The 23,338-nt window shown below is 39.7% G+C and overlaps 1 protein-coding gene across 1 annotated transcript; it reads right to left on the bottom strand.

Moving 5' to 3' along the window:
* Window positions 1-3,107: 3,107 nt before the first annotated feature.
* On the bottom strand, window positions 3,108-23,029 carry TMEM207 (transmembrane protein 207; the record flags this gene model as incomplete). The annotated part of the gene is made up of 5 exons (XM_080918695.1): window positions 3,108-3,238; window positions 13,461-13,603; window positions 14,634-14,678; window positions 21,071-21,108; window positions 22,955-23,029. The coding sequence occupies 5 exons, from the start codon at window positions 23,027-23,029 to the stop codon at window positions 3,108-3,110; spliced, it is 432 nt and encodes a 143-aa protein (XP_080774821.1).
* Window positions 23,030-23,338: the final 309 nt, after the last annotated feature.

Raw genomic sequence — 23,338 nt, 5'->3', positions numbered from 1 at the left:
TCTTTTCACTACTGTTAAATTTGCCTTTTGATTTAAATACTTAGGTGCATTTTTTATATACCTTATTGAAAGCATAGTGAATTTCTGAAAGAAGGGCATATGCGTTCCACCATGTATAGTATAGCTTGAGGTTAGGAAGAGGCAGGTCATAAGATTACATGGACCATAAAATCTGAGGGTACAAACACAAGCGATTCATATGGCATGAAGTTTTCCTCCACTGGGAAGATCACAGCATATTGATAATTTTCTCTAGACTCCCTTTGCTGGTGGATGTAGAAGAGAGTTAGTTTATGGTACCAGATTAGCAAACCCTGATTTCTGCCCATGCTCACTCCCATAAGATCTCATCCTTATCACGGACCCCTGTAGTTGTTTTTGAGAATTTCTAAAAGCAGGAAACAGACATTATGAATTTTGTTAAATTACGTGCTAAGTTCCCAAGAAGCTGTTTTCAATACACAGGGAAAAATCAGTGAACTACGTCCTCCCCATGAAGAATTGCTATTCTAGCAATAGAACAGAAGACACATATTTTTCCACTGATGTGCACACTGATGTAAATGATATTAAAATCTAAAATGTCTCAGAAATGAAGGCTTGCTTAGAAAGAATGTAGTTGCAATCAAAAGTAGAGTAATATAAATTGGGCCCTGTTGAGGGGGTGACATTTTTTAAAAGACAATAGACAGTATAGAGTTGCAGTCATTTTGGGTATATTGAAAAGGTTTAAACAAGTGTAAGATTCTAAAGGAGTGGTTCTCAACCTCTCTAACGCTCTACCTCTTTAAGAATTTCCCTCATGTTGTGGTGACCCACAACCATAAAATTATTTTTGCTGCTACTTCATAACTTTGATTTTGTGGCAGATATGAACTGTAATGTAAACATCTGTGTTTTCTAGTGGTCTTATATGACCCCAGGTTGAGAACCTCTGGAATAAATGCACAAAGAAATAAATTAAAAGATCTTAGCACTCAGAACTGTGAGCATCCAATGGAAGGAAAAGCAGGTTGGGGTCAGATTTCATGGAGCTTGGGCTCAAAGATTCTGAGTACTTTGGCCTGTCTTTCACTGAGTTTGGGGTATCAGGAGAAAATCTAATTGCTAAAATTGAAAAAAAAAAAACTTTTGTCTGAAAACATGGTGTGAAGACCATGAACGCATATTTAAAGGCAATGGAAATAATGAGCCAAAGAATGAGCCGTCAAGCCAGGAAAGACACAAAAGAAACACAAACACATACACACACACACACACACACACACACACACACACACACACACACACATCTTTAAAAATTCCAAGGGGGCAAGTTTAAACTTTAAAAAGAATCCTGGTGCCCAGAAACTAGTGCGGAGGAAGGAACCTAGGTAAGGAGAAAACAAGGATGCTCATCACACTGAGTCTGTAAGATCTCTCCTGGTGGTACTGCTTGATGCCAGAACAAGTCCATCAAACCTAGAGAATGTACGGTACAGCGCTGAGAGGTGATGATATATCTATGTAAGCTCATCAGGAGAAGCAGACAACATCAGGTGAGGGGTTCTACTATGAGACCCTATACCTGTGTGGGAATGGGGAATATGTTTCTACATCTTTGAAAGATTTTCCTGGCTACTGTGTTGTCATTACAATACCTGAGATCTAAGGCAGGCCTAGTGGACCAGTTTAGATCTACCATTGGACTCTAGTAAGGACTGACAGTAATGTGTTATCTCAGAGATGTGCTAACATAAAACATTCAGAGTCTAAAAAACTTGAAAATAGGAACAGAAGCCTTTTCAGATGACAGAGTTACATGAAGTAATAAAAACAGAAAGCACAAGTCCTTGACTGAGATGTAGGAAGTTTGGAAATACTTTGGGAAGGCATCTGAGAAAAGACTGGAGTTAGATTTAGTCAAGTTAAATTGACAATCTAGTGGATATGTCAATGATTTTATGAAACAAACTCACTAGCTAGTGTGAAATTTGGCATAGATTTTCTTTTCATTCCCTGCCTCTGTTCCTGCCAAAGGATACTTGGAAATCTTTCATTGCTACTTCTCCTGTTAGTCTTCAAGCTGAAAAATACATCTGTTATAGTTTGTCTATGCTCAGCGCAGGGAGTGCCATAAGTGGGCGTGGCCTTGTTGGAGTAGGTGTGTGTCACTGAGGATGTGAGCTTTAAGACCCACATCTCTGCTGCCTGAAAGTCGGTATTCTGCTAGCAGCCTTCAGATGAAGATGTAGAACTCTCAGCTCCTGCACCATGCCTGCCTGAATGCTGCCAATTCTCACCATGATGATAATGAACTGAACCTCTAAACCTGTAAGCTAGTACCAACTAAACGTTGTCCTTTAGAAGACTTGCCTTGGTCATGGTGTCTGTTCACTGTGCCTAAAATAGAATTTCTTCTTATGTTGTTGCAATAAATACAAATCCTGAGGGACCTGGAGTAGACTGGGCTCCAGAGAACACATTCAGCAAGAATAAAGGGACCCCACCTCTTTTCCTCCCCACAACATCATTACCTACAGTTTATGTCTTGGCAATCTTCTACTTACAGGTCCACTTTCTCTCTGCTACAGCTGGGGAATGAAACTTCTTGTAGAGTCTTGTAATTTTTTTTCCTCCTCCTTCTCACTTATTTCCCTCCATCAATTTCAGAGAGTATTTTATTCCTTGTCTCTCATTTCAGCTTCAACTCAAATATTCTCCCTCTCACCACTCCCAAATCTATGCTTGAGCCATTTTTAAGTTATTTACTTTAAGCTGACTCTCTAGCAGAGGCTTGATGAAGATGGAGATGTCAGAGTATCAAATACTATGATGTGGAAGACAGCAGGAGGCCAATTAATGCAGGTGATTCCTAGCACCTATGTTTGCCTCCTTCAGAACTAGAATGCCAGTGTTTTCTATTCTAAGAGTGTAACTAAGCAATGCTGCAGGGTCTGTCCGCTCACTACTAAAACATTACAAAGGACAATATTTTTTCCTGCCATTCACTGTCCTCTTTTGCACGTGTTAATGCTGTATGACCAGTATCCAGGAATTTCAGCTAAGCCAAAGAATTGTGCCTAACATTGTGTATATCAAATACAGCTACCGATTCTGGATAAAAATCAGTTTGCTTTTAGAATTTCTTCATATGGAGGTGGAGGACCTAATACATCAAAACGTGGAGCAGGGCACAGTTCTGTGTCTTGAGTAGGAAGGCAGATTCCAGCTGCTGGACTTCCAGCCATTTCTGCACCTGGAAAAAAAAGGGGGAGGCATCATCTCTTGGGGATCAGGCAGTACACGGAGAAGATGAAATCTCTCTTTTCTTGGATCACTGGAGCAACAGAGATTTATCTGTGCCCTTGAGAAAAACATTTACAGCCACCTTTCCGCCACAGTGATAGCTGAGTCACTCTAAGAAGCAAATTTCCCAGAATGATCGGCTTATGCCATTACTGATTAATCCGACTGGAAACATTTACATTGTAGTGAGTGAAACCAGAAAGAAACGTTCTCTAATAGGAACCAGGGATATAATTCCTCTAAATATTAATGCTGTCTTTGCTGAAGGTCTTGTCATACAAAATTCAAGTGTCACTAGAAACATTAGGCTATTATTAGAGGTCTCTGTGTCATGTTTAAGGTCTCAAAATACTGTAAGTACAAATATTCCAGTGTTTCATTGCAGTACGTCGTAAGCATGTTGAGATAGGCTGTAACAAGTTTTCACTTAAAATGTACGCATAATAAAGACAAGGCATTCTAAATTAAGGAAAAACTTTGGAATAGATGTTTTTACAGATAGATTATATATAATACAGCCATTAAACAAGCATTTCTTGTTCAAAGTCATAACCTTGAGAGAGCTTGAGATTTTCCAGTAGCTGTTTCAGAAATCAGTATTTCTTTGAGGGACTTTTTTTTGAGTCACTGGAAAAAAAATCAATAGTAATATTTTATAGCCCTCTCTTTTTGCATACTTTTTTTTTTTATCCTGGGTATTTGTCTAACTCTGAATTTCATTGACATTTTTATATATTAACTTTAAAAGGAAACACAAGCATTTCCACATATTTACATATTGATTGTATCCGCTTTTGAGTTATAATGGCAAGGTCATTACTCCCCCCTTGAAACTGTACAGGCTACAAAGTCAAAATTGTTTCTCTCTACCTCCTCCCAGAAGAGGTTCACTCACACTCCTCAAAGGCCTCAGACTGGGTAGCATCCAGAAGATTACAAAGAACATACCACAGTTACCAATAGAATTCAGAGAGCTAGACATCGACTCACTACTGGAATCCATAGGCACATTACCAAAAGGACTACTTTGTATGGATTATGAAAACGAAAATGTATTAAGTATGTGCCACCTCTTGCTCCAGTATTTTTCTTAGAAGAGATTTTTCATTGACGATTCCAACTCCATGCTGATATATTATATTATATTATTTATATTGTATTTACTTAGCTCACTTTTCTCTTCTTTAGCAAAAGGATAAAAAAATAGTATCTATCTCTGTAAGAGGAACACTGATTGTTCTAACAAAGAAACTTAGGAAAAGTTTCTTTTTGCTAAAGTAAAAAGAAGATGGTAAACAATGCATGAATGGCGTTTAAAATGAGACCAGATACAGTAAAGCATCACTGCTCTTTGGTAGCATCAAATATAGTGCCATATTAGGAACACATAGCAACTTAAATCTGTAACATTATTTTCTTATCAATGCCACTTTAATGCCTATATAACTATTTACATCACCAACATTATTAGATATGATAAAAATCACACAGTAAAAAATATAGTGAGGTAAAACTTTTGGAAGTACATAAGCTTGGCCCGAGGTGCCTAAGCTGGTGTATGCTATCAAAGGGAATTGAAGCTGATCTCTTTACCTCAATAATGACAGTATGCGGAACATGTGCATGAAGGGTAGCTGTATTTTCCTGGTAGACTGCTGGTGAAGTCAGTGCAAATTTAGCATTAGCTTAGCCTGCAGCTGGGGAACATTTGTCCAGTGACTGGACACATCTATTATTTATGTCAGTTTTAATTGATTTATCCTGCTGACATCAATATTGTGATCTGGGTGATATAATCCTGACAATTTGCCCCTGTGATGAGAAAATAGAATCTCGATACTACAAATTTCCCTGTTGCTTTTAAGATTGTTATGAAAACCACAGGTGTTTTATTGATAATCTAATTAAGCCAATGGCCCTTAGAAAACTTTGAAATAGTTTGTTTACATACACACTGGTGAGGTCAGAAGTGGCTGGAGCAGGAGGCTGATTTATTTGTTTGCATGAATGTTCAGTTATAAGGCATGTATGGAAGTCAGAGCATAGTTTGTAGAAACCACTTTGTTCCCTCCCACCATGTGAATTCCCAGGGACTGAACTTAGGTCAGTGATAGCCTTTTCCCAACCAAGTCATCTTGTCAGCCTTCTGTTTACCTTTTAACAACTTAACTCAGTTAAAACATGTTGAGAAAAGCTATAGCTGTACCAGAAAACTGTTCGTTGAAGGACCCTTCTATTATTCAATCCTGTAAAACCCACACATTCATCAATGAGCTATTATAATTAGAGTCCAAGTTTCATATGTGATTCATAGTAATAGCAAAAAAATTTGACTTACTTTAGCACGTGTTTCAGCTTTTTCTTTTCTCCCCTTATTGGAACACTGGGAGACAGAGAAGAAGGAAATCTCACTGCCTTGCTCTACCTGGCTTTGAACTTATGTTGGCCAGGCCGAGCTGGAAAATGCTGTCTTTCTGCTTAAGTTTCCTGAGTGCTGTGATTACAGACAGGAATGACCGTGCTTGGTCATCTTTCCCTGCTTTATCACTCTCTATTCACAGAGAGGAAAGGATAGAAAGCCTGAATGTGAGTCATAGTTCTATGGAACACTAACTGGAAGGCTTCGTCTTCAGTTGTCTCTGTTTCTGCATCTTCAGCATGTTGAGAATGGCAGCAAGAGTTCCTCAGAGAGCCCTCTGAGAGAACAAGTGAAAGTCCTGTGAAGGTTGACTTACCTGCCATTAGCAGAAATGTATGAATCATGCTGTCTTCACTTCCTACATGCCATAGGGTATTTACATGTGGTATATAAACCATACAAAGAAACTAACAGATCCTGTAATTAAAGAATCCTGAGGCACCTACAGGGAGAAAGAGTTGACTATGGAAAGCCTTGCTAATTGTCCAGGTCTCTGCAGCCCTCCTTGCTCTTCCCAACTTAGGTCACTCACATTTAATCACCGCTGGAAAAACCAGCACTTCTCTTTTTTTCCCTCTGAAAGAGGAAAAATGAAAAAAAAAAATCTGTGAACTTGCAGAAAAGGATGGTGTTAGAGAAACTGCAGAGCTGAAAGGCAGGGTGAAAGGCAGGGTACCAGGGCCATCAGCCATGAGGGGCTAAGGCAGAGTGAGCATCCTTGGAGGAAGCAGAGTCAGAGGTCTTTATCAGGCTTGCTGTACAGACTTCATAGTAAACTAGCAGTGCCCATTAACATGTCAACAGAGGTCTGGTTGTCTCCTGTCTTTTCTAATGAATGTTAGGCACTTAGCTACCCCCAGCCTTTATCTGTTTCCCACTCACCTCTCAAACCTGCAATTCATTTCCCAGGGTAACATTAAATGCTTATTTCGTTAAATTGGGCTTCTATTCAGCCTTTCAGCTCTACAACTTTACTTTCCATTAGGTCACAATTTTACCTTCATTCTTAGAGAATTATTTTTGGTGATAATACATTGTAAATGTCACTTGATATTACTTTTCAAGTATAAACTAAAACACAATCCAACAAACTAAAAGACACACACACACACACACATACACACACACACACACACACACACACACACACACACACACACACACATATATATATATATATATATATATATGGGGGTCTTGCCCTGACATTGTTTGTATTTGCTGTTAATTATGCTTCCCCAAGAGGGACTGCCTAGGATGAGAAGTGAATCACATACTCAGGTGACATCATTGGAACTTTTGCCACATTTAACTTGTAAAATAAAAGCTAGAGCTGGTGATTGGGCAGGGGAGGGGAAGGTAGAGCTGAAGTGTTTGGGGGAGAGAGAGAGGAGAGGAGAAGGTGAAGATGGAGGAGTGGGAGGTGGAAAGAAGATGGAGCTGAAGCACGTGGCCTGGAGAAACCACAGGTTATGAGGGTTTATAGCTGGGGAATAGAGTAGTGTAGTTAGTGGTACATCTGTCCAATATAGAGAAACAGCTTGTATTCATATTAATATGCTATGTTTTCTTCGCATGGGCTTATTTGAGTTGGAGAGGTTACTGCAATGTATGTAATTTAGAAATCTAATTTAGAAATCACTGCAACGCCTGTTTCACTGTTTTCCTCACTCTGAACTATGGAATGTACTAACCATGACAGATGGGATCCTTGCTCTGACGTTAGTTCAAACTTGCATGGATTCCTTAAGAAGTGGTTCACTGTATGTTCCTATTCTCCACATTTGCTGGGAAGGGGGAAAGCAAAAGGAAATGGGGAGAAGGGAATGGTTGCAAATTGGAACTTTCTTTTGAAATACCAATTAAGTCAAGCTCCCAAAACGTTATCAAAATAACAGGTAACATTGTGAAGCTGACAAGAGGCTCAGCTAAGGTGGCATTTTACTCCCAATTCAGGGGGGCGGAGTTGCTACATAACTAGGATTAAAGCCTGAGAGGAAGGGGGCAAGAGCAAAGGAGAAGCTGGCTCTCAGCTGATCCCTCACCCTAAGGTGCTCAGTGCATATGCACTGCTTTGTGGCAGAGGAGTGATAAAGAGCTGGCACAGAAGGAGGTGGGGTGGAGGAATGAGATGACAAAGAAAGGAAAACCCTGCGTATGAGTGTCTGGCTGGATCCTGGAACAGGAGGTGTGCACAGGGCAGAAGAGAAAGGCGTGGTTTAAAGTCTAGGAATGAGCTGATTCCAAACTGAGATTCCTGCTCTTTATCTTCTACTTCCTTAACTCCCGGAAGTCAGGCAGCCCTGTCCCTGCTGAGATTCAGAATGAGTTTGCTAGGGCTGCCCCAGAAAAGTACCACAAGCTGGGTGGCTTTATCAGCATTCTTTCCTCCTGACTCTGGAGGAGATATTCAGGATCAAGAATCAGCAGGGCCCCTGTCTCCAGAGACCGCCCTACTCAGCTTGCAGATGTCTCTCTTCCCCTTTTGTCCACAACATTGTTCCTCAGTCCAGTTCCTGTTCCTGTCTCTGAGCTAATCTTCTTTCAGAGAAATACCAGTCAGCCTGCATTAAGATCCACACTGCTTATATATTTTTAATTGAACTGGTTTTCTAAAGGTTATAACTCCAAAGACTTTCATTCACCAAGGTAGACTTGTTAAGATGAACTCAGCGGAGACACCACATGGCCCACAGCAGGATATACCAGAGGGGTTATTTCTTCTTCTGTAAATAATGAACTTCACATAGCAAACATGGACACAAGAGGGAAGATTGGGTGCGTTAAATGTCAAGGTCTCCTGAACTGGATCCAGTGACTACATAGAATCCAACTGTAGAATACCTCATGCAAATGCAAAGGTCCTAGGGAAAAAGTAAGATTCATTTGTCTGAGCACTGAATCCACAGAGTACTGGGAAAAGATGCAATCACTGGACCAGGAGATGCTCCTCTTGCCTTGTGTGTTTGGCTGAGATCCCAGGGACCTTTCTCTGAGCAACATCTCATCGGACACTGCTACGAACTATGCTGTGAATACCTTTCCTATATATGCCTTATAAGAATGCAGAGCCCCATGCCTACTTTCTTCCTTTTTCTCCATCATATTTCTCATTTAATAAATTGACAACCCAAGCAATAAAATATGGCAGGAAATTATATATATATATATATATATATATATATATATATATATATATATATATATATATATTCCTATTTTATATATTTTAGTAATAGCAAGGTTCAGACAGTTTTAGCATTTAATCATCAGTTAAAATTTTTCTCTTGGCTTTTCATTTCTAAGGGCAATGTTTGTGAGATCCTGAGCATCAAGGCTTTGACCCTTAAGTCAGAATAACAGAGCAATTTCAATTAATATATGCAATAAGTAGTGGTATTAAAGTGAAATAACTTTTGAAGAAATAAAATAAAGGTCCAGGAGTAGCTGAGGGTTAATACATCAAATGTATTGAATCCATTAAGATGATGCCAATGACCCACTTTCTCCATCCTGTGTCCTAAGGTAGGGGACCATCCTCTGTGTGTCAGAGATGGAAGAAAGTCAGGAACTCTGTCCTGTATTCTAGCAGCTCATCAATGTCACTCAAGCAATTTCTATCTATTTATTTCCCTTTCCTAATAAAGCATGTGTGTGAAACTCACACATCAAACGTTCTGTGAGGACATCCTTTGTAGCAGATGTGAAGGTAGATATAGTTCATTTTGTCCTTATGGTGTTTTATGGAACTACCACATCAAGAAGGGCTCTCATTGCCCTGGGATAGTTAATACTTAAAAGAAAATGGGTACATTCAGAGTGTGAATATATAAGAAAGTTCTTATCTAGTATATAAATACAGTATGGGTCTAGGCTCTGAATTGTTTTAAGATAATCTCTGGAATTTACTTATTATTGTTAGTAGCTAACAATCCCTAGGAGGATAACATTTCCCACTGTCTAGATTGCTTTCCTGTACTTTATCCTATCAAAGATAAATGAGAATACCAAAAGGCATTCCTGTAGTTCAACATTTGCATTAAAGGCTGCCTTCTCTGCTAGGTGAGCACCTTCAACTCCGGGAGGGAGGGGGGCAGAAAAAGGTGGAGCTGCCTCCTGTCCACTCTGAGATGTCAAGAGAAATGTAGATGAGAAGAAGCACTTGAGCCACTCTCCTCCATGATGCAGAGAAATAGAAGAGACACTGCAAGAGTCTCTTCTTTCAAAGTAAGAACCAGAACCTTTAATACTACGTTTGGGCGAAAGCATGGAAAATGGCAGGAATTCAGATCCCAGAATGTAATCTCTAATATCAGTGCTGGCCCTTTAAATGTCTGAATGTTCAGAAGCAATGCTTTGTATCATTACTGCTATATTGATGAGCTCTTTCTGAAATTGACATTTATAAAATAGAGAAAAGATCTGAAAAGTCTCAAATTATTTCTGAGACTTGATAGATTTGAAATAAACATTACCTTTCTATAAGACAATTTCTTGCCTTTATTCTTTATTTATCAATTTATACACTTATTTATTTATTTATGTTTATGATGACTTAAGCCTAATGAGAGGCTTTAATTTTAAGACCCAGTGTGTGTATGTGTGTGTGTGTGTGTGTGTGTGTGTGTGTGTGTGTGTGTGTGTGTGTGTTCCAGCATCTTGTCAGGTCTAGGTTTTCATTACATCTAGAACAGCTCCTGAGAAACAACCTACAGATGCTTCAGTCTTCTCTCGCAGACACAGATGCTTCCACTGGACCTGTTTCTTCTGACCTATCCTCAGATGGTTCCACAGTCTTTGGGCAACAAAGAAACCACCAACTCTAAGACTGGACAAACATCCCCACTCCCACTTTTTTAGGTTCACTGAAGAAACACCTCCCCAAACAAGCATGAAGTAGTCAGAGATTATGACAACCCTATTCCTGCTCTACCATCGCGTCTAATTTTGCTTTGTAATTAAATCAAAATGGGGGAATGTTAGGATTCTTCCAAACTCTACCCCACAGTGACTTGGCACTTTAAAAGGGGCTGTTTGCCCCCTCCTTACTCTCTTGCTCTCTTCTCTTGTTCTCTCTTCTCTTGCCCTTACCTCTTTGCCCCCCTCTCCCTATTCCCTTCCCTCCCCACTCCACATGCTCATGGCCAGCCTCTACTTCTCTACTCCTATTCTCCTCTTCTCTCTCTCTCTCTCTCTCTCTCTCTCTCTCTCTCTCTCTCTCTCTCTCTCTCTCTCTCTCTGTCTCTCTCTCTCTTTCTGCCCCTACTACACTCTTAACTCCCCTCCCCATGCCCTGAATGAACTTTATTCTATACTATGCCATCATCGTATGGTTGGTCCCTCAGGGAGAAGGGATGTGCAACATGGATCTGCCAGAGGCACCCCCTTCCCTCATACCTCAGCACACCTCCACATAACACACTCCCTGCCCTCTTTATCTTTTCCCTAACATCAGGCTCTATACGCATGTTATTGAGACAATGTGTGAGACATAATATACTTTTCTCCCTCCAAGTTGAGGCTATTTAGGCAAGTTTAATATCATGTATGTGAACCACCATGCAGCAAGTAGAAACACATTACATAGCATTGCTACAACCGCAGTCTTTAAAAAAAATGTAACACAATAGTCCCAAAGTATTTAAAATGCAGCAAATGATTTTCCTTAAGATTTAAGGTAGCCTAATGGAAGAGTTTTCCTCACAGTAGAGAAGGGCCAAAACATAAGGCTATGTGCTCTCCTTTACAAATAAGTTTACTTAAAGAAAGAAAACCACATTTTAAAATAAGTATTTAAATAAAGAAATAGAGATCAATATTTCCATGAATATCCCTTTGACAAACATTTTGTTAGGTTTAGTGACATAATTCTCTTGATACTACATGGAAAGCAATTTTTATTTTAGGAGAAAGGTGTATTTGTTATTGTAGAATTTAATTATTCTTTCCAAACAACAATTTCTCAAGTTGATAGTGGCTCATCCTTCTTTAAGTAATGACTTTAAACTGGGAAATGTATAGAAAATAAGAATCACTAAATATTTTACTGTTAAATCTATTTTTGTTAGTTCTTTGAGAATTTCATTCATGTGTAAATAATCATAATTATTCCAAATCCTTCTAGAAACTACTTTTAGTTCAACCCCTACTTCCCACCCATTCCCACGTCTATCCCCACCTCCCCACAATTCCTAGGTCAACCCCCACATCCCTACCATTTCCAGGTCCAACCATACCTCCCATCATTCCCAGTCCCACCCCTACCACCCCACCATTCAGGTCAATCCCCAACTCCCCAATATTCCTAGGTCTACCCCTGCCTTCCCAGCATTCCTAGGTCTACCCCTACCTCCCGAGCATTCCCAGGTTCATTCTCCCTTCCTACCTACTCCAAACTCCCAGTCCTCCTTGTTTATTTTTAATAACCACTGAGTCTCATTTCTGACCCATGGGTAGAGACCATCCATTGAAGTATGGCTGACCTACCAGGGGCCATAACTTTAAGGAAAATTTACTCTACCATCCTACAGAAGCCATTAATTGTCAATAGCTCCTCATCTAGGAATGGGATCCTGTATACCTCTCCCCATTCCGTGCTGGAATGTTAAATAGCTTGATCATGCGCAGACAGCCATAGCTGCCCTGGATTTTCGAGTGCAGAATCCTGTCACCTCTGAAGACAACGTTTTATGCCAGTTCTCCTCGGCCTCTGGCTCTTACTATTTGGCCCTCTCTTCTGCCATGTTCTCAGAGCATTGTGAAGGATGTGGGGATGGTATATATGTCCCTTTTGTGGTTGAATACCCCATAGACCTTTAGTACTACATTTGGAAGTTAAACTCCCTTAAGTGTTTGGTTTTGTTTTTTCCATTAGCTTAGTTGTTTGCCTCTCTGTTTTAGATGTGACAATTCCACACTGGCCCAAGTTTCTGAAAGGTAGCCAAGTTAATTTTTATCAAGAACTCTTCAGTCAGCTCTGTGATAACATAAAACCTGGCAGGAAAAAAGAAATCTCACTATCTCTAGATAAAAGGACAAAATGCTTACAGGTGAAGAAATGATGACCAACTATAGCCACACAGAAACCAACAAGTGTTTTGTGTTTTTTTTGTTTTTTTTTTATTCTGATCACAGATAAGACTAAGTGCTACTAAGTCTCCTCCCCCCTTTCGTTCCCCATGTAAAAACTGGAAAATGATGACCAGTCTATAATCTTGGATGGAACATATAGGAGGGGTGATGATAGAATCAGGACTTCTAAGAGATTTTCCAGCATAAGGACATCAGAGCTGCCTGTCTTGTGTCCAATCCTAATGGTTTCAGACTCTCCTCTGGCAACTGTTACTTCAGAAAACATGGTTCAGTGTTACTTGAGATGAGTTAAATGAGTTGGCAAAGGCTTAGTGATTAAGACACTAACTGCAGGGTAGGAAGAAATGACAGCAAAGTGAAACCATAACTCTTCCGAACTGTAAGTGCTCCCACTCATTCGGAGTGTTTATCTCCACACATTTGTTTGTTTGCAGACTGAACAAAATGCTTAGGCTCTTTTGCCACTCTCTGCGATGAGTCTGAGAGGCGATGTTCTCTTTGCTGTCTCTTCTCTTTTCACCACTGGTCTTGTCTGCTCTCTCTTTAATACGTACCTTTGAGTCTCCCAATAGTTATGCATTTTCTAATTGTGTAAATTTGCTTTGCAATGATAGTTTTCCACGATTTCATAGGGGATCCTGGAAGGACGTCAGCAACTCACCATAAACGGGATCCAAGTCTCCAACAGCAAAAACAGCCACGGTGCGTCTGGGGTGGTCAACTCCGAACCTTTTCAGCCAGCACTGCAGACAGAACAGCACTACTCCACAAAGGAGAACCACTACGAAAACCAGCAGAAGGATCCTGGCACCCAAAGGTAACAGAGGAAAAGTCAGGTGGAGCATGTGAGTGTCTGTCACTGTCTGGGACATACAGAGTCTCAGGTATGCTTAAGCAAGTGATTGCCAATGTGAATGTCAAGTTCTTGGAGGAATCCACTATCACCTTCCATTGCCAATGTCCTTAGGGAGGGCTGGTGCTGCATCTGGGGGCAATAATTTGTTCCTTGAAAATTAGAGGGTTAGTCTAAAAAGTAAAGTCACTCTTTCCTTCTCCCCTTCTTCCTTTCCCCTATCTTTTCCTTCTTCTTTTATTCACCATTCTATTCATCATTTGATCAATTAGTATTTAAACAAATGTACATGTTTGAGATATTGGGGTTAAGAATTTAAGAGAGAGAAGGTGGGATGTCTGCCTTTGAAGAAGTGAGTGCTTTACTAATAGAATTGTGGATGTTAAGTTGGGAAATTATGCAAGTTTTGATTTCGAAAATTAGAAGATATGTTTTAAATGTTGTGGAGTAATATCTCATTAAAGACACATTTGGCTATGTTGGATGACTTTTACAACCAGGAGTGGAAGAATCATTTGGAACGTTTTCAAGAGGGAATAATTATTTTACCATTAACAAACTCCAGCTATAGAATAAATTTTGAGTCTTAAAAACAATAGATGGTTTATCACAGGAGGCATTTAGCAAACACTGCCCTGATACTGATTTTTCTATGGATATTGACTCATACTTGTCCGATTTTCCTTTATCTGTGCGCATCTCCACGATACTGACATTAGTGTCAAACTAATCACTCATCAACTTGTAAAGAAAGAGACTGTAGAGTGTGCAGATCTGTTGGGAGGCATGTCACATCTGTGTCCCCAAGGCTCAAGGATCCTTTTGAGAGGGAAGAGGCAGAAAAAAAAATGTCAGAGGCAGAGGGAGTGAATGTCTGTAATGTGACTGTATTTGATGGACTTGACTCTTTTGAAGTATGGAAGAGGAGAAGTGTACATAGGCAACCACATGTTTTAGAAAACAGTTTGCAGAGAACCTTACCAGATATACCAGTCATCGGGATACCGCTGATCATAATTTACACACCTAGTAATACAGAAATAGGAGTAAGTGTCCTTAGACAACTTAAAACTATTCTTTGGGCCTTAAGCTGTATACTCAACACATCTATTTCCCCGGAATGCCCACCTGTTCCCTCTTCTACAGATTAGTTTTCCATGCACTAAGGAATATTTACCCCATCTCTACATCATTCAATGCACCGAGAAGACAAGTAGATTTGCACTAGATGTGTAAATAAAATACTTCGTTGTGGTAGCTTTGATTCTAAAAATAGAAAATCTGAAACATGGAGAAGTTAGCTAGGAACATTTTAAGGACAAAATTTCAGAAGCATTAGGTGGCAATAATTCTACCACTCTCGTTCCACCTTTCAGCTCTCCAGATGGAACCCTTTAAAATACAAATTCTCAAAGGTGGGTTTATAATCAATGGCAGTAATTTCTAGGATATGGACAGGCACGTGGTATTCAACTCAAGCATTGGTACCAGAGACTAGGAGATGGCTGCGATAGAACTAACCATTCTTTTGTTTGGAAGAATGTTGATTTTAGGACTTTCAATTTAGAAAGTAGTGGGATGCTTTAAGTGGAGCTTAGTGGGCTATTCTACTAAGAACATGGAAGACTTTGTTGCAGAGAGTGATTTAAACTGTGCAGACTTGGCCCAAGTGGAGAAGAATTTCAGCATGTGGCTTAGAGACTGTTTTGGTGGTATTTTGATGATGAATGTGGTTGCTTTTTGCCCTTGTCTGTGCTGGGAGACATAGTATGCTGAACCTACAGGGTCTTCCTTCAGAACTCGCTATGCTGGCGCTGTTATGGCGTTGCGGGAATACACAATGGTTCTGGTCACTAGAGCCTGGTCAACTTCCGAGATGGAGATATTTATAGCCATGCTGCCTTCAGGCAGTGTTAAAGTTACACTGAACACAACAAAGCTTGAAAACGTTCACAATATATGGCTCCCAGCATTCTTCGGGACTAGGTGTTCCAGGACTTTAGGCAGAGGACATATCTGATATATATGGTTTTTGATTATTTGCTTGTTTGTATTTAGTTTTCCTTCTTAGTTTGTTCTATGCCAAATTTAGAAGACAAAATTCTTTTATGATAGCACGATTTAACTTATTTATTTATTTATTTGAGGTTTGGATTTGGAGTATGGTCTTATTTGGGGGTACCTAGAGTGGCTAACAATGTTCATAAACACAAGTAGCTAAGAAAAAACTTGGACACTTGAATGTAACTTTAAGAAGGACTCTAAGAAAAGTCAGCATCAGACAATAATAATCAATAAAAATCATCAATGACAAATCTTATCCGGGTACATGGTGTCATCGTCACCAGTTCTGGGAACTGAGCCCAGCTGCTAATGCCTGTGCTACCACCTGAGCACAGAGAGCAACCATGAAAACCCTCCGGGTAAAGGAGGATCCATTTGAGAAATAAGGAGCCTCATTTTTCTGGTAGAGACTCATTTGAGATTGTGTAATATTTTTGTAATTTCAAATTTTGTTTATCAATATATACAAGCACACATATATATGACTTTTGTAGTCACACACACATATATGACATAAAATTCTAAAGTACTGAAATGCAACAATCTTAAAAACATAGTATGCTACTTAAGCTATGAACAAATCAGGATCTCTTCTTGTAGATCCTGTGAACTCTAAGCTCCAGGCTGGAAATATGGAGTATTTTATCTACAAATAGAAATCTCAGCCAGTATCCTTTTCCATTTAAGATGGTCTATATAATATAAAGTCAACCATAAGTACTGAGAACCTCATTTTGTTTGTTATTAAAAACTGCTGAGCCATTTAATACAGATTTCAGGGTTAACACACACCCAACCTCATTTCATTTTCTCCTTCTGAGCCCTTTGCACCCCCTTGTGGAGGTTCTGAAGAATAAAAGTTTGGGAAACATCATGGGATAAATGAAGTTATAGAGTATTTCCACAATGACTGGCATTAGGACCATGGACTTCGTTCTGATCTGCACACCTGAGATCCAGAGAATGACGGACATTAGTTCCCACAGTTGAAGAATTCAGGAAGAACCTACAGGGCTATTCAGAAGCAATTTTTAAGCTAGAAGATGGGTCTTCTGACTGCAGGGATACCCTTCTTTCTTCCTGGATTTCAGTTCTTTTTCAAATTGTGTTTTTCAAAAGTAACTTTTGGGTTTGTTAATAAACTCTAACACTATTATAATGGCTCCAATTTTAAATGTAATATTTTTAAAGTAGAGAAAGGTTGTATTCTTAAAACTAAATTTGTCATTGAATAATAGTCTGCTGAGTATAATACTTTAACAATAGGGTGCTGATGTTAGTGCTAAACTAGCCATCAGTCAATTTATAAAGAAAAAGAGTGTGCTGTGCAAGTTTAAATTGAACAACTATATCGCACCGGTGTCCCCAATGTTCAGGGATCTTCATGGAATTTTGGGGTAGTCAGAAAGTGTGCAAGACCAATGGTGGAGCACATCTCTAGTCCCAGCACTCTGGAGGTAGAGGCAGAGACAGAAGGATCTTTGAGTTGGAGGTCAGCTTAGTCAGCAAAGCAATTTCCAGAACATCCAGGGCTACACTGAGAAATTCTGTCTTGAAAATAAACAAAAGACCAAAGCCAAACCAACCAATTGACCAACCACCACCACCGACAACAGAAAGAATTTAAGAGCCAGAAGGAATGAACATCTGTAATGAAATAGTGTTTAATAGAAGTGTGAGTTCAGTTGGACACATGAACTCACAATGGCTGGAACCACATGCATAAAACCTGGAAAATATCGGAGACAGACAAATTCCAGGCACACTTAGTGGATGAGCTCACGCCATCCTATACCTCTCGAAGAACTATTAACAGTTGTTAACTTTTGTTCTCTTCCTCTAGAGAGGAAGAGCTACTTTTCTTGAAGCACTTAAGCTCTAAGAGGCAGCTCACTCTCTAGGAAATAAAACCCCACCTCTGTACACGCACACAGGCAGCACTAACTCAACTCACCGGGTCTGAAAGGGCCAAAGAAACTGCAAGATGGGGGAAGAGAAGTACAAGAAGTTGGGAGAGGAAAGGTGGGCAAAGAATTGGAAAGGTAGGTTGGATCCAAACATTCTATGCTTAGATGAATGGTAAAGAAATTGCCTAAGCCTCTCTCTCATATTTCATAGATGTGCAGCTCCCCTAACAATGGGAGCAGGTGCTGTCCATAATGCTGTTACCTGTCTATAGATCCTGTTCCCCTAACTGGGCTACCTTGTCGGGTCTCAGTGGGAGAGGGAGTACATACTCCTGCAGTGATTTTTTTTATTTGCCAGGGTGGGTTGGTACCCAGAGGGGAAATGGAATAGGGAAAGGGACTGTGTGAGGGGGGAGACTCAGAGAAAGAGCAACTGAGATTGGGATGTAAAGTGAATGAATAAATAAATAAATAATTTTAAATTTTTACTGAAAATAATTTCAAGTAAAAAGAAAAAAAAATAGAGATGTAAGAGTTATTAGTTTTTAAAATTTCAGAAACACATGAAATGATTAGAAGCCTCTACAAGATGTCAAAGGAAACACACTGTGTACCGGAGCCTCTAGGCTCTTTTTCATTTGGATGTTGTGGAATGATTTCTCCCAGCACAGATGGCAAGAGTGAACCTCACTGTTCTCCCCTGCGCCTGCGCTGTAAACCTATGAACTGAAGTTGCAAATCTTTTCATGTGGTGACTTCGAGAAGCAACCTGGAGAGCTGCTGGGCTCCTCCTCTCTTTCTATCATCCAGAGATTCCCACATCAGAAACTTCTCTGGATCAGATGCATGTGAAATATTTTACTTTCAAACATCAGTGACATTAGGAGGGAGCCCATTACTCTTGTGAAACTAAGGAAACCCAGTCATAGGCGAAATGGCTTGTGTGGCATAGCTTTTTTGGGGGGGATACAAGACTGTAAATAGACATGAACTAGCAGTGGACTCCCGTTCCTTAGCATCCTGTGGTACCGCAACTGAAAATTTCAGACTCCCTATCTCCATAAGGAGTCGACACCCAGTATTCTGTTTCAAAATACTTTAAAGAAATGCTGGCAAAGAATTAAGAAGCAAGTTCAGGGAGAGTATCTGAAAAGAAAATAGGCGAAAAGTGATACCAGTTTGCTATCTGAATGCTGAAAATCTTGCATATAGCAGTGGGGCTGATCTCTGGCTCTGGCCTGTGCTTTCCTGCAGTTAATAAAAGGAGAGAAAGTCATGTGGAGAGGAACCGAGGAGGGAGTCTTGCTCACCAATCGTACAACTATTCCTTGTTACAGAAGCCTGAAGAAAATTCAGCTTACGAGAGAAACAACATCTTCATAATATTCTTGGAATAAATGAAATAACAAAATTTCATGGGCAGTCTTCTTTTGAACAATAATTTCTCCACGTGAGCCAGCGTGTGATTCAGCTGCAATCATTTGGAAGTGGGAGTGGAGCAGATCAAGTCATCTAGAACTTGACTGTAAATTGCATGGTCGCTACACAAAGCACAGACTGCTTATTCCTCAGCTACTCCACCAAGTGTGCAAGAAATTGAATTAAAAGTGAGATATGAATATGCCATTTTTGATAAAAATACTGAACACTGTATTCTCAGTTCTAGGTACAAGTCTAAGTTTGGTCTGTTATTTGTTAAGTTATGTCCTTACCTTCTACGGCAGGGTCTCACTCCTCCAGGATGTCCTTGAACTGGTTACGTAGCCCAAGCTAGCCCTGACTTGAGATCGCTATGCCTCAGCCTTCCCTCAGTGTTCCGAGACTATTAGCATGCACCATCACATCTTGACCTTTCCCTAATACTAAACTAAAATGTTCAGCTCACTGGGCCGAACAGATTGTTGGCATCTCATTAGGAACCTGATTCTGGCAATTAATTCACAAAGTCATTTATATTTATATATCATATTCATAGTTTGTTAATTACTATGTACTCTTTGACAGTGTAATTGGCTACTTATAGGGAGAAGAGTGGATTAAAAGTATAACTAATTAAAATGAAAGGAGATGCAACGTGTTTTATCTCAGAGAACCAATTCCAACATTTAGGTTGTATATATAAAGCAGAATGTTTATTTACATTAAATATTACATTAAAATGCAGCTAGAGAGACAAAAAGAGTACTTCCAACCAAATCTCAAATGACCAGTGGTTAAAAAGCAAATTTAAGAGAAACTAAGAGTAGATCTTTTTATAATGAATATAACCTGTTTGTGAAAGAACGTCTTGGACCATAGCTGAAGTACTAAGAAATAATGACTGCTTGGTGTTTAGAATGTGTCTAATTTAGCCAGGCTTCCACCAGAGTGAGCCTCCCCCTTCTGGTTATTGTCTCTCCTTTACCCTTTGGCATCCAAATATAGGTCTCCTTCTTGGTTTGCAAATGGACTTTGCCCTAGTTGTTTCTCTCTTACGTTTTTTCATTCCTAAAGACTATTTATAGTTAACCATGTCTTTGGTCTTTTACTCTAGTGGGTTTAAGCTTCTAGATGTGAGCAGCCTTGAGGTCCAGAGTTAACGCTATGAAGAGTCGCTCAGTTATGAGACAGAAGAGATCGCACAACAGTAGAACCAGACTTCAGGGTGAAGAAGCAGCAGTGAGAAAGGGGCGTGCAAAAGCCGAAAGAGCAACACATCCTTAGCAGACTGTCAACAGGAGGCTCTGAAACTGAATGATTCCAGGGCTGAGGACAGCTGCCTCCTGGCCTTCTCCTGCCTCAGACACTCTGCCCACAGACAGGGCTAGGAGGGCAGGGGCAATGATGACTGGAAACAGCTGGCTGGCAGACTGTTCCACCCAGAGCACAGTGCTTGGCAGAGGTGCTTTCCTGACACTTGTGCTCAGTCACGTTGCATTACAGTCCCCATTCTTCAGCAGCAGCAATATTAATGGCACCTCCTCATCTCCTGCATACAATTCTGAGAACCATTAACTCTCAAAAAATAACCAGATGGATCAATTATTCACACAACTCACACCCGATGCCCTTAGAATCACACACATAACAGAGGATAAAATGTTGGTTCATTTAGTCATATTTGCAAACGAACCGCTTTGAAACTTGCTTGAAATTACCATACCTATCAGTCTGGGGGCAAAGAAAGGGAACATCACAGTTCTTTTCTGCCCTAAAAACCATGGGGACCTCACAGGAGGAGAACCCAAGGGAACGGAAAGACCTGGAGATCCATGAATTCCTTTTTGATTTATTCAACAAAGTGGTCACATGACAACTACATTTTTGTTGATGTTTGTTTGTCTTGTTTGTAGAAATCATTAATTTTTTTAACATGATTACCTTTAGGGATTTCAAATGACTTGAGTCTGTTGATGCTTTGAATTTTTCAAATGCTAAATATAAACAGAAATTTTTAAATTTACTTACATTTCATTGTCTTCACAGGGTACATCCGAGAGCACTAGCTGAAACATATTTATAACAATAAGATTCAAGCATTGCATTGGCAATTCAAGAATTACCTTTAATCAAAGCAGTGCCTGAAGACAGTGCAATTTTTACATCTCTCTCTGTCTCTGTCTCTCTCTGTCCCTCTCTGTCTCTCTGTCTCTGTCTCTGTCTTTGTCTCTCTCTCTCTCTCTCTCTCTCTCTTTCTCTCTCTCTCTCTCTCTCTCTCTCTCAAATTAAAAGCTTTGCAGCATAGTTTATTGTTGGTACACAGAGTTTTAATTGAAAAGAAAAGTCTCTGGGTAGATTCTTAAATTCAGCAGGAGCAAGAAAATCTACTGAAATTCTTTTGTATACTACAGGGATTTGAACAGTTTGTTGTTTTTCTGTAGATTTTGCTTGCTCTAGTGAGCTACTGGGACCCTTGAATTTCTTTGTTTTAGAGTTTTAGTGAGAGGCAGGAGGGTCATTATTTAGGTGTTCTTTTCATGTAAGGAAACAAAAATCAATCCTATAGGCTTTTAACAGTAGTTAAGTATACATAGAAAGGAAGTACTTTTAATTATGGAACTAAACTTATGGTCACATGATATTCCCTTTGGGGGGAGAAATAAATATAACCTATTTTTGAAAGAAGAAAGAACCTTTGAGAGGGTCAAAATCTCCAGCAATATAACAAAACATTGTCTTAGTTCTAGGTGCTGAATCTTAGAGGCTACAACATTTCCCACCCACGACCTCAAGAAAAGAGGTGTTTCTTTTTAAAGACCGTTTTTGTATGTGACTTTGATTCTGAAATGACAGTCCTTTGTACAATGAGAAGCCTTTTCAAACATCACTTACATTAGCACTGAGGATTGGTAAGGTCAGTTGAAGCATTTATTTTTCCAGACTATCATTTGTAAATATGACAACAAAGAAATTGTTACAAAATTTCAAATGATGGGCTTGGTGTTTCTTTGTACTTAATATGCACTTTCCTTTTGATTTTTAGCACCTAGGATTTATGCCATATGGAGCAATGGATTGGCCATCAGAGAGCATGATAATGAACAATTTATAAGCACAGAAAATGAGCTGTATTCTCTTTTGCTAGAATGCTGCAAAGAGATTTGCATACTAACCGGGAGGAAAATGAGCATCCAAAATCTGTCTATAAAGAAACTTTGTTTATGATTAGATGTAAACCATTCAGGATCTAGCTTAACAGATAAAACAAATTAAGCCAGCCTTTCCCTTTCAAGTCACTTCCTAGTCTTCTCTGTCTGCTGTACCCTAGGAAGGAGTGTATGGTGTCCCGTTTTCACCTCCACAGGGCCAATGTGTTAGCTGCCAGGCTCCCAGATTGTAATGAAATAGACAAAGGAGGTATTAATTCGAGGTGGACTTCAATCTTTCAGATGCCTTGCATTCAAGTAACAGAGATACAGGGATGCCATTATTTGTTACAAAACGATGCTGCCACAGGACAAGCCACATAAACCTGAATATGTCTCTGCTGCAGTCGGTGCTGAAAAACTCTCAATAATTCAGTGAGTTGCAGAGATCGGTGAACATTTTCTATATTAATACAGACATAACATTTCTGTGTCAATAGCGTTTCTGGGCTTGAAAACATTCCAAAGTATAACAAAGTAAGAGTGTACATTTACAACAGCATTGCAGCTAGTAACGAAATGCGACTTGGGGTCATGAATTTACTGGTTTTCATTCTTGGAACAATAACTAATATAAATCATAGGGTGCCAATAACATCTTGAAGGAAATCCTTTACATGCAGTAGTAAAATCACACAAAGGACAAATTCTCAGTATATCAACCCCAAAGAGACCTCCAACGGCTCCCAGAAGTATCAATTATTACCTGGAATAGAGGCAAACACAAGCATCCCATCGTAGGGATTTTGGAAGCGACACGGAAAGGACTGGATCTTGACATACTAAAAAACGGATGATGTCTGTGTCTTACCCACTTTGATCAACTCTCTCAGAATGTGTTTAGGCTCTGTGTTGCGTGTCCTGCTGCAGTGTGCATTAATGATGGAATATGTCACCAATGAAGGGCACCCAGGGACGGAATGTAAGCTGCACGCTCACAGGTACTAGGAGCTCAAGGAGTTTAAGGTCAGAACCCAGGGACTGTTTGTCAAGGCTTTTAAATGCTGACCTGCAAAGCCAGCCGGCTGTTTGAATAACTTTCAGTGTTCAGGTGCATATTTTATTCCAGGAAACATGTAAGGTTTTCCTT

The sequence above is a fragment of the Micromys minutus genome (genome assembly GCF_963924665.1).
Source record: "Micromys minutus genome assembly, chromosome: 7".
In the NCBI taxonomy this organism is placed as follows: domain Eukaryota; kingdom Metazoa; phylum Chordata; class Mammalia; order Rodentia; family Muridae; genus Micromys; species Micromys minutus.
The sequence above is the reverse complement of the archived record's forward strand: the minus strand, read 5'-3'. Positions and strand labels throughout refer to the sequence as shown.